The sequence below is a fragment of the Lepisma saccharinum genome, chromosome 19 (assembly GCF_977018435.1).
Source record: "Lepisma saccharinum chromosome 19, izLepSacc3.1, whole genome shotgun sequence".
NCBI classification, from domain to species: domain Eukaryota; kingdom Metazoa; phylum Arthropoda; class Insecta; order Zygentoma; family Lepismatidae; genus Lepisma; species Lepisma saccharinum.
Window position 1 is genome coordinate 67,833,076 of NC_139247.1, and position 18,743 is coordinate 67,851,818.

Here is an 18,743-nt window from a genome sequence, read left to right on the forward strand (position 1 = left end):
CACCCTGAAACTTAAAGCGCAGCTGAAAGCTGCCCGACGGGCGCTAAAAGCACCTGCCCCCACTCCCCCTTCATCCCCTTCGCCCTCTGTGTCCTTACCCGAGGACATGATACAGGACGAAGCCGCGGATGAAGAATTTATCAAGGTGACAGGGCCTAGAAATAGAGTACGCCTTAAAAGGTAACAATCTTACCTACAGATATGGCTTATTGTCTCCAATGGAACCTTAACGGTTTCCGAACGCATCTCGAGGAACTGCAAATTCTTATATCTGAATTTGACCCTGCCATCATATGTCTCCAAGAGACACATTTTCGTCCAAATGAATCAGCGATTTTGAACGGATACACGCTTTACCGCACCGACAAGCTTCCTGAGGGTCGTCGTGCACACGGTGGTGTTGCAATCGGTGTTCGAGATACCATCCACTCAATGCCAATCTTTCTCACCACCCACTTCCAAGCTGTCGCCGTGCGGGTCCATCTACCACAGCCAATATCCGTTTGCTGTGTCTACATTACAAGGGAGGAGCGATTCTCCCTTGAGGACCTCCTTTCTATATTCGAGCAACTTCCGTCTCCTGTAGTTCTTTTGGGCGATTTTAATTCCTACCATCGTTTGTGAAGCTCCGTTCGTACAGAGCCCCGGGGTCAAATTGTAGATCAATTCCGTGAGGCATCAGCTTTAACGTTGCTGAATGATGGGACTCCCACATATTTCAGTCCTTCCTCAGGCACACACTCTGCGTTGGACTTGTCCTTCTGCAGTCCCAGCCTTGCTCCTACCACATCTTGGAGCGTTCACCCTGATCTCTGTGGGAGTAATCACTTCCCACTCTTTCTTACTCTGGAACATCTTCAGCACTCACGTGAACAACACCCTCACTGGCATCTCAGTCGGGCAGACTGGGGTGCCTTCGAGCATGCAGTGGACCTTGAAGTCGATCTTGCATCGACTTTACCACCAATCGACGCCTTAGATATATTTGTATCACGAGTGCATGATGCTGCACGCACCTCCATTCCACATCCCAGTGGACCTGCGAGGCGACGCCCAGTCCCCTGGTGGACTGCGGAGATCAGTGTAGCCATCAAGAACCGCAATCATGCCCTAGATCGATTTAATAGGAACCACACTGCCGCAAACCTCGAGCAGTTCCGCATTAAGCGTGCCCGTCGGCTTATTCGAGCCAGTAAGAAGGCGTGCTGGGTCCAATACGTGTCTTCTCTGACGAAGCAGGCTTCGTCGAAAGCCGTTTGGACCAAAGTACGTCGCATCCAGGGGGGTGCATCTACTCCTCTGAGCGCTCTGGAGCACGATGGGACGTTGTACACATATTCCAGAGACATAGCTAATATCTTGGCCACGCAGTTTTCTGATGCGTCTAGCTCTGAAAATTATGAACCACGTTTCTGCCGTGAGAAGGACCGTCAAGAACGACGCCCTCTAGTTTTTCGAAGTCATAACAACGAGCCATACAACTCTCGATTCACTTAACGGGAGTTCGATCAGGCGCTTTGAGATTCAAAGAATACAGCTCCTGGAGTGGACAAGATCCACTATGAGATGCTTCGTCATCTGCCCTTTGGAGCAAGAAATTTCCTTTTGGCGGTATTCAACAGGCTTTGGTTGGAGGACTCTTTCCCCACTTCCTGGAAAGAAGCTATTATTGTTCCTATCCTGAAACCAGGTAAACAACGCACCGCAGCCTCGAGTTATAGGCCTATTGCCTTAATCAGCTGTGTGTGCAAGTTGATGGAACGCATGATCAACAAGCGTCTCACCTGGTTTTTGGAGGAAAACTCATTGATAAGTAATTTTCAATGTGGTTTTCGCTCCAACCGTTCCACACTGGACCATCTGGTTCAGCTGGAAACACATATTCAGGATGCATTCCTCAACAAGGAACATTTAGTTGCAGTTTTCTTTGACCTCCAAAAAGCATATGACACAACGTGGCGCTTTGGCATCATAAAACAGCTCCATTCTTGGGGCGTGTGTGGCCATATGGCGTACTTTATTGTAAACTTTTTATCCGATCGTTTTTTCCTTGTACGTGTTGGGAACTCCTTTTCAGGTCTTCATGAACAAGAGAACGGTGTCCCGCAGGGCAGCGTATTAAGTGTGACTCTGTTTGCCATAGCAGTGAACAGCGTTATGGGAAGCATTGTTGTCCCTGTACATGGTCTACTGTATGTAGACGACCTCACGATCTTTTGTCGCTCACGGAATCTCGCGTCAGCTTTTCGTCAACTCCAACTGACGATAAACCGTTTGGTTGCGTGGTCCTCCCAAACAGGTTTCACCTTCTCATCCGAGAAATCCGTGTGTGTTCACTTTTGTCGTCAGCGTACATGTTATTTCGATCCTGACCTGTACATGGGGAAATCTCCCCTGTGCTTTGTGAATGAGGTCCGCTTCCTGGGCCTCATTTTCGATAAGAAATTAACATGGCTACCTCACCTTCGCCAGTTTAAGTTCTCTTGTCTTCGAGTTCTCAACCTTTTACGCATTTTATCTCATACTTCTTGGGGTGCTGATAGGATGGTATTGCTTCGCCTGTACCGTGCTCTCATCAGGTCGAAGCTAGATTATGGATGTGTTGTGTATTCTTCTGCCCGTACTTCTAGACTTCACATTCTAGACACTGTCCACCATGCTGGTATACGTGTGTGCTCTGGTGCCTTTCGGACCAGTCCAGTCGCCAGTTTGTATGTAGAGGCATCTGAGCCGTCGCTGTCTCTACGAAGACAGCGGCTGGTAGTTAACTACTTCCTCCATCTTCACTCGATGCCTTCACATCCTTCATTTCACACCATCTCAGACGAGGGTAGGCTGGCAAGGTATCGGCTCCACCCAAGTGTCACTAGACCATTTGGTGTTCGTGCAGACGAGATCCTGTCAGCACTTGGTGTTGGCAGTGATCTTCCTGGCGTCTCTCCACTCATTCCACCTCTCCCTACCTGGGAGTTTCCTGCACCTTCTATCGACTTTTCACTGACTGCCCTTCCAAAAGCAGAAACACCAATGGTTGTATACCAGCAACGGTTTTTAGAACTTCGTGCGAAGCACCCCAATTTTAATGTGTTTTACACGGATGGGTCCAAGACATTCGAATCAGTTGGTTGCGCCTTCGTCCTAGACTCTCAAAGTTCCAGTTACTTGCTACATCCTGCCTGTTCCATCTATACGGCAGAGTTGTACGCCATTGTAAAGGCACTGGACTTTGCAGACGTCAATGGTCTGAAGAAAGTCCTTGTGTGCAGCGATTCGACCAGCGTGTTGCAGACCCTGGATTCGCCGTATTCCCGACATCCAGTAGCGCAACACATATTCAGACGGCTTGTGTCCTTATCTAGCAGTGCCGATGTACATTTCTGTTGGGTCCCTAGCCACGTGGGCATCCAGGGGAACGAAGCAGCTGATGCTGCCGCCAAGTCTGCTGATGCAGACGGCAATGTTCTCGTCCACCTTTTGCCAGCTAGCGACCTGCAGAACGTGTTCCGTTGTCGCCTTCTTGACACTTGGCAGGCCGAGTGGGATACAGAAACGGGGAACAAGCTTCACGCTATTAAGCCCACCACAGGTGCTTGGCGTTCCTCGTCCCGTCCCTCTCGGCGAGAAGAAGTCATTCTTACCCGCCTGTGTCTAGGACACAGCCGTCTAACGCATAGTCACTTGCTGCAAGGGCTGGACCCTCCGTTATGTCGTGTTTGCAATGTTTTATTAAGCATTCGACATATTCTCGTTGAATGTGTCGATCTTGCTTACCTCCGGCAGACTTTTAACCTTTCAGGCTCTTGGGTGATGACAGCAACATTTTATCAAATGTTTTTAGTTTTTTACGAAGAGCTGGACTCTTCCACCGTCTGTAAGGAGGTTTTTAGTTTGTTTGTTCTGACTTTTTAATGTGTTGTGTTTGTCTCGTGCAGGTCTTTTTACAACCTTGCACTTTTAATTTTTTCCCAAGGGGCTATTTACACCCCTTTTTAAGATTTGAGTCAGAATTTTAGATAAGGGGCTATTTCCCCGTATACATAGAAGGGTGCAAAATGGCCTTTAGTGCCGACGCACCCAAACAATTTTTAAATCAATCAATCAATTAGACAACGGCAAAATGGTCGAATTTTGAACAGGAGAATTTATTCTTGTGAAATCCATGACCTTTCCTTGTAAATGGAAACTGTCACTTAACTAATAAAATAGTGACTTATTGTTAAAAATGAAAGCAGTGCACTTATTGTGTTGGAAACTGACAAATCTTGCTAGAAATTCCATACTTCTTTATGGCAGTATTCCAAGCTATGGATTAAAACTCTTCATCATATTAATAGTCAAAAGTGATCATATTTTTACAGGCTGAAATATATTAAAGAACCCGAAACAAAAATAAACATAAGTAGTACTCATTAAAAAACAAGGTCACATTTTCATAGATCAGTGCATTGTTAACTTTTTGTTTCTTGTTTCAGGATCCTAACCAGTTGATTAGGGCAAGTGCATTGAGAGTTCTGTCCAGCATCCGAGTACCAATGATTGTTCCTATTGTGATGCTTGCTATTAAGGATTCTGCCTCGGATATGTCACCTTATGTTCGAAAAACGGCTGCTCATGCCATTCCAAAACTTCATAGGTATTTAATTTTTTCTCTCGAGAGAACTTTTTAAGCTAAGTTGTGTTCCTTTACATTCAATTTCACAAATATTACTTTAATTTTGGTCACCTTTAGCACAACTTACAGTTAGCATATACAGGGTGTTCCAGGAGGAAGCGGCAATACTTTGGGAACTGGTAGTATGAGTGATTCTAAGCAAAAATGTCCATTTGAACATGGGTCCGATTTTGATCGATAACAGATATGAAATAAAAATGAAGTAGAAAAACGTAAACAAAAACAGTAACACGTAAAGCATGGCAATGTAATGGTAATTGTGTAAGTAAATACGAGAAGGGACATGCTGATACTAATCTTTATTTGTGGTGTAGCAGTAATAATTAGTACACGATAATTAAGTAATGAAGCAAGCAATAAATGTAGAAAAATGAAATGTTAACACCTGCTGGTCAGTACTCACATGAACGAAGGTAAGGAGGGAAAAAGCCACAGAAATGATAGCAGGTCAGAGCAGATTCTCAAAAATACCACCACCAATACCAGTGCACTTCTGAGCGCATTGGAGGACATCTTGTGTTGCACTACAAAGTTCCCGATGATGTTCCTGGCTTAACACATCAGCATTCGTAATGCGAATGTGCAGTTCATCCCTTTTATTCACCCTTTTCCAGCAAACCTCCTGCTTCATCCACCCCCATAAACAGAAATCAAGATGAGTTAGGTCGAGAGAACGAGGCGGCCATGGAACCAGACGACTACCACGACGACGACAACAACCAATCCATCGATTAGGGTAGGTGGAATTCAGATGCTGAATGATCAACCAACTGAATGAGCAGTTCTACATTCATTGCTTGCTTCATTACTTAATTATCGTGTACTAATTACTGCTACATCACAAATTCATGCAATAAAGATTAGTATCAGCATGTCCCTTCTCGTATTTACTTACACAATTACCATTACATTGCCATGTTTTACGTGTTACAGTTTTTGTTTAAGTTTTCTTAAATCATTTTTATTTCTGTTCATATCTCCGTTATCGTTCAAAATCGGACCCATGTTCATATGGACTTTTTTGCTTAGAATCACTCATACTACCAGTTCCCAAAGTATTGTCACTTCCTCCTGGAACACTCTGTATAGTTCTTATACACAGCTTCTTTGAAAACAAATGTGTGTATGAAAGTACTTTGTTACTACAAGGTGTGTATAATTGTTATACAAGCAGCCTAGGGAAGAAGAAATTTTAAAAAAGGCCATGTGCGTAATAATTACACAAACCAACAAAATAGCTGCCAGCCTCCGTCACGGAATGGTTAGCACGATGCCAGGGGTTCCAGGTTCTTATCCCAGCCTGGACATGGATGTTCTTTGTAAAAGTTCCTTTATCAATTTCACCATATCATCACTCATCCTTATCTTAACGATTAGCTAAATGTGAAGTGAAATAAATTAAATCAATGAATCAAAACCATCAAAATAGCTCCTGTCTTCAAAAAAATCAAAATAATAATAATATCATGACAGAAACCTTTTGCTCTGAAAAATAATGATCATTATTTGAAATTAGTTCTCATTGTATTTGACTTATTAAATAGCTTGTTTCGTAGGATATTATACCTTCCAGTTTTATAAACATAAGGCATAAAATGGTAGTACAGATAACTTCTCCTAATGGACTTCTGAAAAGCAAACACCGTAATTTGTTATTTCCCCGACAGAAATACACACAGCTATGTGGGGGATTTACTTGTTAATCATAGGTATTCTTGATAACGGACGTGGAGATTGAAAACTATAACCCTGGAGCAATTTTAAACTTCTGACAGCAAATAAAAATAAAATTGAGTTCCTGAAATGCCTATTGTTGAGTAATAGTTAACAATATTTTAATTTCAGCCAAACATATTTACTTATTGATTGTTCTTGAAGCGTACCTAATTGTTGAATCTCATTGTTTTAAAAATGCATATTTTTTTATGTTGTGAAGTGCATGCCATGTGTGTAAAGATGCCACAGAAATGCAAATTATATAAACTTGAAATGAAATAAATCGGAGTAAGAAGCTGTGTGTTTTTAGAGTAATCTTGGAAAATTTTATGTATATTAGATGTATGTGAAATTAATTTGTATGCATGATAAATTTTATTCGTTAAACTTGGAAGTAATTCAAATCAAGTGTGTTCCCAAGTCCTTAACCATTCCATTCCATTAATGAAATATTTTATTGCACAAATCAAGTTTTTATAGCATCGCAAGTTTCTATTCTGAATAGCAGATATTTTTACCTTCACTCTTGGTGTCCGTTATGGAGAAGTTTCATTGTACTATGTTTGTCAAAGTAAATATGATTTTTTTTTCAATGTGTTCTTACATTTTGCAATTGCCTTTTCAGCTTGGATCCTGAACAGAAGGATGAGTTGGTGCATATGATAGAGAAACTGCTATCGGATAAGACAACCTTAGTTGTGGGATCTGCAGTTATGGCATTTGAAGAGGTAATTATTTCAAAACTGGAATTACGTTGCAGAATGTAGAGCACTTTCATGATTAATTTCATACCTTATTTTGCTGCTTACTTGACATGTCATCAATAAACCTTATCTTGCCGCACTGCACTGAAAATCAGGTATAATCACAGTTATTTTTGGGGAGGGGTCTTGACGTCAGTGGTTGAGCTAAGAAATATTGTGTTTCGTTTAGAATAACTGACACTGGCTTGCTGGCTGAGATATAAACTCAGGTTCACACAACTGAATGTTCTAGGATCGAGTTTTGACCTGAGCATGGATGGCTCTTTGAGATTGTTGTCATCTAAATATCAGTCACACTCACTCTTTATTTGTGTGATAAGACTGATAAGGAAAATATAATAGTCAAGCTATATTTATATTAGCCAAAATTAAAGGTTAACAACGTTACTTGTCACTACTCCATTGCGAGATGAGTTGAACTGGTTATTGACCTCTGAAAGCAGTGAAAGTGAATCTGAATCAAAAAATGAAGAAGAAGAAGGGAGTCAAGAAACTAAATTTGCTAAAAAAAAACAACAACTGGTTTTCCAGTAGTAACTTGTTAAGAAAATTCCATACTTAACCTTCAGAGCTCTCGCGCGACTGTATTTTTGTTAACGCCGGCGCATTTTCAAGCACACTTTTTTCAAACTTGCCGCGAAGTACAAAAAAAAATCGTAACTCAAGAACTAATTGTCGCAGAGAGATGAAATTTCTTGTGTTTTCTTTCTTAAAGATGGCTTTTAGCGGAGGTAAAATCTATACATTGTCCGTCCCAATAATTAGTGTTAAATGAAGAAGAAGAATAATAAAGTTGATTTATTTTAAAGAAGTTGGAATACGGCACGTGCCTGCACCCCCCTATTAATATAATCAATTTAATGAAAAAATGTAGTATGTAGTGGTGGTACATTCCTACAATCTTGTAAAATTTAGTTGAAATTAGACTGATACTTCTTGAGTAAAAAAGTAATAACCTTATATGAAGCGTCAGTGTTGCCAGCTTCGGTACAATGTCCAGAATTTTGCTTCTAGAATCGGCCCTATGGATGCTGGATGGACTAAATTTGGAAGAAAGCACAACAATAGACCACTCTATAAGCATATGTCACACACGGGCCGCAAGTTAGAAAAAATAAAAGCTGAAGTTACGGGGTTCGGAAATTTTGCATAATTATGGAAAATTTCGAACTTTGGGCCTTTGCCCCCACTTCCTCCCCTGGATCCTTAATTTTCATATGTTACTTAAAATGTTGCTTTTTACTCATTGTTACATTTTGAATTTAGATTGTTCCAAAAGATGCAGTAGTTCAGCAGTTATAGCCTTTTATCTTCAATTTGTCCCTTAGTAACAAAAGGAAAACAAAGGGCTATTTCAAACTACGCTTGTTAATAATAGTAACAATGGATGTATCGTTTTGTAGTAACAGTATATAATACCTTTGTACGTAAACTAATGAACAAGAAAGATAACTGAAATACAGTGTATAGTTTTCAAGAAACGACCCGTCAATTGCTGCCGTGTGCTAACACGTGGTCTGGCCAAATTTCGACAATCGGGCCTTTGCCCCTGTGTCCCCCCTGAATCCTTAATTGTCGGACGTAGCTTAAAATGTTGCTTTTTACTCATTCTTGCTCGTAGAATTTATTTTTTTCAAAAAGATGTGATAGTTTACAAGTTACACTTTTAGAAATCTATCTCATGGTAATATGGCGGTAATAAAGGGAAAGAAAGGACTTTTTCAAACTTTGCCTGTTAATAGTAGTAAAAATGGATGTATTGTTTTGTAATTCGAGTATGTAATACCTTCGTATGTATACTAAAGATAGAAAAAGACAGAAGTGAAATATCGTGTGTAGTTTTTGAGAAATTGAACGCTAATTGCAGCATGCTGCTGGTCGAAATATCGACCATTTGGCGTTAAAGGGGTTCACATGTGGTGGTTGAAATTTTGACCTTCAGGCAGCTAAAGGTTAAGGGTTTTTTTTTCGGTGACCACAGTCATGTGTATATTAATATCCCCATCTAAAGTTCCGTAACACAAATATACTGCATAGTGCAGGCAAATACAATGTGGACAGTATCTTTACCTGTGCTTTCACTCCTATTCTGGCTAATTTTCTGATTCACTATCATCTTCATGTTGAAAACTATCTTAGTATCCTTGGATTTGAATATTTCAAATATTCGGAAAGGTATTTTGTTTACTATATTAACAAGAAATATATTTTTCAGGTATGTCCAGAGAGAATTGATCTTATCCACAAAAATTACCGGAAACTGTGCAATTTGCTGGTTGATGTAGATGAATGGGGCCAAGTGATAATCATCAACATGCTGACACGATATGCCAGAACACAGTTTACCGATCCAAATTTGGATGTGAGTTTTTTTTCTTCTTTATTTCAATTTAATGTTCTTTGAAGAAATGTTTGTTGCACCCACTTTATTCCACTTGTTGATCGAGAAAAGTTGAGATCATTTTCCTTGCCAAGTTTTCTTTTTACCTTTCAGGACTTTATAAAATGTATTAATGATTTTCCGAACATCACATATACATTAGGAGGATCTAGAGAAGGTCAATGTCCACCAATTGGAACCAAGTGTCTCAAAATAATAATAATAATGTTTAAATGAAAATATTCAAAGGTGGTATAAGGGTAGTGATATAACAGCATGTATTCATTGTCACGTACCTAGTCGGCCGAACACAATCAATAATGCGATATGGAATATTTCATGGAAGCGACGACAGATGGCAGTGTGCAAAAGAACGGTAAAGAAGGCTGATTGTTGAAATTAGAATATGAGAAAGATGATTATATGTATTAAAGCAAATGGGAATTAAGTAAATGCAGATTATAAAAATGTATTAAGGAATAAATAACTATTCAAATTAGACACCCCATAGCACATACGGTTGCGCTTTTCTTTAGATGCACTGGGTTACAGGTAGTGCTTTTCCTTAGCGATCTTAGGCTGTCCCTTTTGGTTTGGGATAGGAGGTGCTGCTATATCCAGATTTGTCGCCCCTGAAATATTTTCGAGCTTGTGTTCAGGCTTCAGAAAAGAGGGAAACGTGCAAAGGTATTTGAGCTTTCAAGAAGTATATGATTGCTGTAAAAGAAGAGATAAGAAATATATATGATCGCTATAAATAGAAGAAAAAGAAATAGATTGATTTGCTGCAAATAGAAGAGAATAAATAGATGATTTTCTGCAAATAGAAGAAAGAATAAGAAGTCCATCATTTATGTATAAAATAAATTGATGTCATAAGAAGAAAAAAGAAGAAGGCCAAGAAACTATTTGTTGTAAATAAAAGATTGAAGAAATAGAAGAAAGAAGAAGAAGCCAATCATTTATTCATAATGGAAATCTATATTCTTAGAAGAAAGAAGAAGAAGCCTATTCTTTTAACCAAGGAAGAAATTTACGTTAGTAGAAGAAAGAAGAAGAAGCCTATTCTTTTAACCAAGGAAGAAATTTACGTTAGTAGAAGAAAGAAGAAGAAGTCTATTATTTTAACCAAGGAAGAAATTTACGTTAGTAGAAGAAAGAAGAAGAAGCCTATTCTTTTACTAAAGAAGAGATCTGTGCTAGTAAGAAGAAGAAGCCTATTCCTTTACTAAAGTAGAGGTCTACGCTAGTATAAGAAAGAAGAAGAAGCCTATTCATTTAATGTAAAAGAAAGAAGAAGAAGGCAAATATAATCTCTTCCAAAGAAATATTCATGTACATATATCGTATAGTCTCTGTAACTGTGAAGAATCTCAGAATATAGACTTGCATTTTTATCATATCCTTTGGCTATAACGCTTTCTTATTTGCATTCTCAAACAAAGAACCCATTACCCTGAAGATACTGTAGCCGTGGTGTACTAATTTAAGCAGTACGAACAGGGTCGTTACATCATTATCTAGGTTGTGTATAGCTAAGCTCGGCAAAATTTATGAAAAAAATTCAAATTCCCTGGGAAGGAAATGAATGTCAAATAGATATAGAATTGAATATTTATTGAATATCAAAAGAGGATGTTAGGTCCAGTTAATGAAAAGTAAAGTTCCTGGTAATATTTTATGCATATTATTGCAAGTAGTACTAGATCTTGCATAAATCTTCCTTGGTACAGTCGTTGAAAGTCGTATGATCCCAATATAATCTTTGCCTTCCAATTAGTTCGGTGGAAATTAATAACCCTAGATTAAACAAAAGTATATTTTCATTACTTAATTTTAGTTATTTTATTACATCCTTGCCAGCTGTGTTTTCCAAATATATTCTTAAGATTGTTGACATAAAGGGTAAATAAACTATGTTTTAGTAAAATGGTCTTGATCAAGATGCTCTTAGGTAACCTCGGGTGCCCGATCGTCTCGATCGAGACACTTTGTCAAGGTCGTAGTTTTTACGTTATAACTTTGCTTTTTTTGTCTAGAATTCAGATCTTCTTTTTTCATATTGTTGTTAACACATGCATTTAACAGAAATGATTGTTGCATTTTTTTTTCATGAAAATGGCAGGAGAAAGGCAACTTCTTCTTTGTGTCTATTTTCAAGAGAAAAATTTTGCCAACAAAGGAAGGCCGGCTTTGTTGTTCTAAAGCAATGTGTTTCCCTCACTCCTGGAAACTGCATTTGAAGGAAGTTTCTTTATCGGTACCCGAGGTCAAAAGGAATGTTTTCCATCCTTTTTTTGCGGGGGGGTTTGGGGGATTCATCTTTCTATATATACGCCAAATGTGCATAAATTTTACATTGTCTGAATCTGTGATTTATTCCGCGTACAACGGTATATCATTCATATCTCTAGGGCAATTAGCCTCTTAGCTACAGTCATTTCAAGGCAACACTGCATTTTGAAGCTTGAATCAGTGGCATGCTGGCTATTCCTTTTCGGAGTACAACTCGCATTACATGGTCATACGATAATAATGCAAATATTTTTGTGTTCCTTACATGCCAGTGATAATTTCCATGTACATGTTGACACTGTCATGTACTTTTTTCTTGGGGGGAGGGGGGAAATCCCCATTTTTTCCCGAAATTTTGAATTTTGGGGGTTCTCCCCTCCCGCACTACATATATGCCAAATTTGCATACATTTTATATAGTCTGAATCTCTGGTTCATTCTGCGTACAACGGTATATCATTCATATCTCTAGGGCAATTAGCCTCCGATCTACACTATTTAATTGAAACTCTGCATTTTGCTCTGGCGCCAAGGGGGTTACCTGTGAAAATGGCCTTGGGCCCCGAAAGGTTAAGTGTTACCCTGTGATACTCATATTACTAAGTAATTATTGGATAAATATTATTTAATGTGTCAGTTTGAAATCATTACTAGAAAATAGTGTGTTTTTCCCCCACACAGCATTCTGTTTGATACATGTACGAAGGATGTTTCTCTCTTAGGATGTAGGTGATGAATCGGAGAATAAACCTTTCTACGATGATGATGAGAATGAGGAAGATGAGGATGAAGAGAGGGACAAACAAAAAGTAAAGAAGACATACTCTTTAGATCCTGATCACAGGCTGCTTTTAAGAAATACAAAACCGCTGTTGCAAAGTAGGAATGCTTCTGTAAGTATTTTAAGATAGTTTTTCTTGTAAACCCATGTTTTGCCAAACTGTTTAAAATGAAATTAGTTTTGCTACTTTTGTACATTATCTTCATGAAAGTCCTCTATTTCTTCATCAAGAGGCAGGAGTGGTTATTTAATGGTCTGGGGCCATTGGTGTCAGCAGGGAGAAGGAAGTGTCAAACAGGTCAGTCAACCCTGGACTTTTGTTGCTAATAACAAAAATAAAAGTTCAGTTCAAACAAAATAACAAAGTAAAAAATACATTTGATCGATAAATGAGCATAAAATAGAGGACCAATTTATGTTTTCATGCCCTATGATTTAAACCAAATATAAAATGGTTTCACAATTTTTTTCTCCTTCAAAAATATTTCAGGTTGTAATGGGTGTGGCGCAGTTGTATCACCACCTTGCTCCTAAAGTGGAAGTGAATGTTGTGGCGAAGGCATTGATTCGTCTATTGAGATCCCACAGGGAGGTTCAGTCCATTGTGCTGAATTGTATAGCTTCAATTTCCACAAAGAGAAAGGTATGTTTGAATTTATTCTTGCAAATGTCTTGTGCAGGTCTAAGCCGGTTCTCGTTGCAGAGTGGTTTGAATCTTGGCCTGGGCATGGATGTTTGTGAGTGTCCATTCATCAATTTCATCATATCATCACTCATCCCCTTGCAAATTAGCCAAAAGTGGCACAAAAAGCAAAGTAAAATAAAGACAATCAATCAATCTTGTGCAGGTCTCGTATATATATATATATATAATGGATAAAAGCAAGGAGGGCCAAAAGGGCTAAGTAAAAATCAAATAAGGTAAAAGGAAACACTCACCGGACAGTAGGAAAATTCAAAATTTTCGCTAATTTATAGCATCATCGGTGTGAGAAGAAACAGAAGACGGAACCGGAAGTTGGGGTCCTGCAGAGTTGCCAGGTTCCCATTGAAGAAGAAGCGGTGCGTAGAACGAAAAAAACACTGTTTCGTCACCAGGCTCGTCGTAAACTGTGAGTGTTTTTTTCGTTCTACGCACCGCTTCTTCTTCAATGGGAACCTGGCAACTCTGCAGGACCCCAACTTCCGGTTCCGTCTTCTGTTTCTTCTCACACTGATGATGCTATAAATTAGCGAAAATTTTGAATTTTCCTACTGTCCGGTGAGTGTTTCCTTTTACCTTATTTGATTTTTACTTAGCCCTTTTGGCCCTCCTTGCTTTTATCCATTATTATCCACTTTTGGTATGAATCCTTTCACGTATAACTCCTATCAACTGAACCGCCTGCGATCTCTTATTGTTTCCTACACCAAAGCTACGTCCCATGCACGCTTCCTGCACTCATGTTTGATATTAGGCCTAACACCCAAAAGCCTCACACCCAAACTGCCGTTTTCCGCCATGCCCCCAAGCATAAAACCCACGATTTACCCACTAGCGAGAAATTTCGCTATTGAACTGACCCACGCCATGTACCGATCCCAGCTAAATCGCGCCCGAGAACTGTCCATTTCTATTCAATCCCTTACCAAAATCCTGTTGCTGACCCCAGGTAACCACCATCACAAAATAGACTCCTTCTGGCACACCGCCCATTCCATTGCCAGTGATCTTAACACTAAACACCTCCAAAAACTCTCCAATCTCTGCCGTCAAGCTTTTCAGACTGGCTGCACCCTTCCCCTTCCACTGCCGCCCAATTTCAGTCCCACACCAACATGCCCGCTATTACCCGACCCCCTCTACCATTGCCCACCCCTCCCACACCACCACAGACCCCCCCTGAAAACCAAAACTGCACTCCCATACATCGCACCTTGGGAAACAACCAGTCCACGGACAAACCCACCCCTACCAGATCCATGACCACCAATGACCCGAACCCACTCAAAAACAACCAGACTGTACTCAATTTATCCAGCCATAAACTGAGCACTGATGAAATAGCTGTTTTATCCAAAGGCCTCACCTTCTCCCCCACAACTCCCCCCAACCAATTCCGCCTACTTTTTGACATACACACATTTGCTCGCAGCCTCCGATGGCAACATTTCTGGGCCAAAAATCCCTCACTCCAATCTACTACCAGTGAAACCCACCCGAGCCTCCTTCAATTTAGCCCCCCCTCCTCCCAAGATCCACCCCCCCCCTGCCCACCAACCACCCCTTGGAAAGATACATCACTGCCATCATTTCCACCACCTCTGACAGCTCATTCTTAAATAACTTTCACAACCAACCTAACCTCAATCCCCCCCAACAGAAAGCTCTCAGAGACCTCCGCAATAACCACAACATCAAAATCCTCCCAGCTGACAAGGGGTCCACCACGGTGGTCCTGAACTCTCAAGACTACCTGGCGGAAGCCAACCGCCAGCTGGCTGACCCCTCCACCTACAAACCCACCACAGTTGACCTATCCGCCGAACACCTCACCAAAATCCGGGACTTCATCCACACCCGCGGCCCACCTGAAGGCCTAACAGCTCGTACCACCGCCATGTTAATACCCGACAATCCCCGCACCCCCACCTTCTATCTATTGCCCAAAATCCACAAACCTGGCAACCCTGGCAGACCCATTGTGTCCAGCTATAACTCACCTACAGAACGAATCTCAGCCTTTGTTGACTCCCATCTCCATCCTCTTGTGAAAGCTCTGCCCTCCTACCTCCGTGACACCAACCACTTCCTCCAGAAAATCAGCACCCTCCCGCCATTGCCCCCAAATACCATCCTTGCCACCATTGATGTCACTTCCCTCTACACCAACATACCTCACTCCCATGGCCTCCGCTCCATAGAATTCTATCTCAATAGCAGACCCAAACCTCACAACCCCAGCACCAACTTCCTGACCCACCTAGCCCACCTTGTCCTCACTTGTAACAACTTCACCTTCGAAAACCAAAATTTCCTACAGATCCGAGGTACAGCCATGGGTACCAGAATGGCCCCATCCTATGCAAACCTCTTCATGGGCCAACTTGAGCAAGAGTTTTTGGCTACCCAACCCCTCCAACCCCTCCTCTGGCTCCGCTTCATCGACGACATCTTCATGCTCTGGACACATGGAGAACCATCCTTGTCAGCCTTCCTGGACCAACTTAACCACTTCCGTTCCCTAAAATTCACCTGGACACACTCCCCCAACCAGATCACCTTCCTGGATGTGGACGTGCGCATCGAGGGAGGACACCTGACTACCTCCATCCACATAAAACCCACCAACCACATGCAATACCTACACTTCTCCAGCTCCCACCCGTTCCACACCAAAAAAGCAATTCCATTCTCTCTGGCCCTCAGGGGACAGCGCCTGAACACTTCACCCACCTCCCGCCAGAATTATAACCTCCGCCTACACCAGGCCCTGGTTAACCGTGGATATCCCTCCATCCTGGTCACCAAGCAAATATCACGAGCTGCCTCACATACCACTACCACCAAGAAACCTGCTGCCACCAACCCACCTGCACTCATCACCCAATATCATCCCCACCTCAACAAAATCAGGCACACACTGCACTCTCTTCTCCCAATCCTCCACAGTGATCCCGAAACCAAAAACATATTTCCCGACAAACCCAGGGTGGTTTTCAAACGCCCCCCTAACCTCCAAAACATCCTGGTCCACAACACTCCTTCACCACACATCCAACACCCCCCTGCCCATAAATGCAACCGACCCAGGTGCAAGACCTGTCCCATCCTTATCACTTCTCACACCCTCCAGGTGCACACGGCCACTGGCAAATTTACCCTCCATCCCAAAGGGACCTGCCATGCCTCAAACCTTATCTACATCCTCACCTGCAACATCTGTGGTGATTTTTACCTGGGGGAAACATCAACGGCCCTCAACCTCCGCATCAATAACCACCGCTCCTCCACCCACAACCTTGACTTCACTGTCGCCGTCCACACCAACCACCACAACATCAGTTTCAACGACTGCTTCCGGGTAGCGATCATCCACCTCCTACCCCAACCAGCCAACACCTCTGTTCGCAAAAGATGGGAGAGGGCCTATATATCGGCCATGAGTGCAACCACTCCACCTGGCCTGAACAAGGCCACCCAGTAATGCCCAACCCTCACCCACCCTCCCGCCCTCCCTCCCAACTCATCCTACACACTCACAGTTTACGACGAGCCTGGTGACGAAACAGTGTTTTTTTTCGTTCTACGCACCGCTTCTTCTTCAATGGGAACCTGGCAACTCTGCAGGACCCCAACTTCCGGTTCCGTCTTCTGTTTCTTCTCACACTGATGATGCTATAAATTAGCGAAAATTTTGAATTTTCCTACTGTCCGGTGAGTGTTTCCTTTTACCTTATTTGATTATTACTTAGCCCTTTTGGCCCTCCTTGCTTTTATCCATTATATATATATATATATATATATATATATATATAAAAAAAAATCAAATAAGGAAAATTTTGAATTTTCCTACTGTCCGGTGAGTGTTTCCTTTTACCTTATTTGATTTTTACTTAGCCCTTTTGGCCCTCCTTGCTTTTATCCATTATATATATATATATATATATATATATATATATATAAAAATCAAATAAGGTAAAAGGAAACACTCACCGGACAGTAGGAAAATTCAAAATTTTCGCTAATTTATAGCATCATCGGTGTGAGAAGAAACAGAAGACGGAACCGGAAGTTGGGGTCCTGCAGAGTTGCCAGGTCCCCATTGAAGAAGAAGCGGTGCGTAGAACGAAAAAAACACTGTTTCGTCACCAGGCTCGTCGTAAACTGTGAGTGTGTAGGATGAGTTGGGAGGGTGGGTGAGGGTTGGGCATTACTGGGTGGCCTTGTTCAGGCCAGGTGGAGTGGTTGCACTCATGGCCGATATATAGGCCCTCTCCCATCTTTTGCGAACAGAGGTGTTGGCTGGTTGGGGTAGGAGGTGGATGATCGCTACCCGGAAGCAGTCGTTGAAACTGATGTTGTGGTGGTTGGTGTGGACGGCGACAGTGAAGTCAAGGTTGTGGGTGGAGGAGCGGTGGTTATTGATGCGGAGGTTGAGGGCCGTTGATGTTTCCCCCAGGTAAAAATCACCACAGATGTTGCAGGTGAGGATGTAGATAAGGTTTGAGGCATGGCAGGTCCCTTTGGGATGGAGGGTAAATTTGCCAGTGGCCGTGTGCACCTGGAGGGTGTGAGAAGTGATAAGGATGGGACAGGTCTTGCACCTGGGTCGGTTGCATTTATGGGCAGGGGGGTGTTGGATGTGTGGTGAAGGAGTGTTGTGGACCAGGATGTTTTGGAGGTTAGGGGGGCGTTTGAAAACCACCCTGGGTTTGTCGGGAAATATGTTTTTGGTTTCGGGATCACTGTGGAGGATTGGGAGAAGAGAGTGCAGTGTGTGCCTGATTTTGTTGAGGTGGGGATGATATTGGGTGATGAGTGCAGGTGGGTTGGTGGCAGCAGGTTTCTTGGTGGTAGTGGTATGTGAGGCAGCTCGTGATATTTGCTTGGTGACCAGGATGGAGGGATATCCACGGTTAACCAGGGCCTGGTGTAGGCGGAGGTTATAATTCTGGCGGGAGGTGGGTGAAGTGTTCAGGCGCTGTCCCCTGAGGGCCAGAGAGAATGGAATTGCTTTTTTGGTGTGGAACGGGTGGGAGCTGGAGAAGTGTAGGTATTGCATGTGGTTGGTGGGTTTTATGTGGATGGAGGTAGTCAGGTGTCCTCCCTCGATGTGCACGTCCACATCCAGGAAGGTGATCTGGTTGGGGGAGTGTGTCCAGGTGAATTTTAGGGAACGGAAGTGGTTAAGTTGGTCCAGGAAGGCTGACAAGGATGGTTCTCCATGTGTCCAGAGCATGAAGATGTCGTCGATGAAGCGGAGCCAGAGGAGGGGTTGGAGGGGTTGGGTAGCCAAAAACTCTTGCTCAAGTTGGCCCATGAAGAGGTTTGCATAGGATGGGGCCATTCTGGTACCCATGGCTGTACCTCGGATCTGTAGGAAATTTTGGTTTTCGAAGGTGAAGTTGTTACAAGTGAGGACAAGGTGGGCT

The 18,743-nt window shown here is 42.1% G+C and overlaps 1 protein-coding gene across 1 annotated transcript in view; it reads left to right on the forward strand.

Moving 5' to 3' along the window:
• Positions 1 to 18,743, forward strand: part of rb (adaptor related protein complex 3 subunit ruby) — a 64,968-nt gene that overhangs the window by 12,190 nt on the left and 34,035 nt on the right. Inside the window, exons 4-8 of the mRNA XM_083141007.1 lie at positions 4,473 to 4,633; positions 7,014 to 7,116; positions 9,368 to 9,514; positions 12,550 to 12,720; positions 13,099 to 13,251. Of these exons, the coding sequence (XP_082997133.1) occupies positions 4,473 to 4,633; positions 7,014 to 7,116; positions 9,368 to 9,514; positions 12,550 to 12,720; positions 13,099 to 13,251 (735 nt within the window). The remainder of the gene's footprint in view (positions 1 to 4,472; positions 4,634 to 7,013; positions 7,117 to 9,367; positions 9,515 to 12,549; positions 12,721 to 13,098; positions 13,252 to 18,743) is intronic.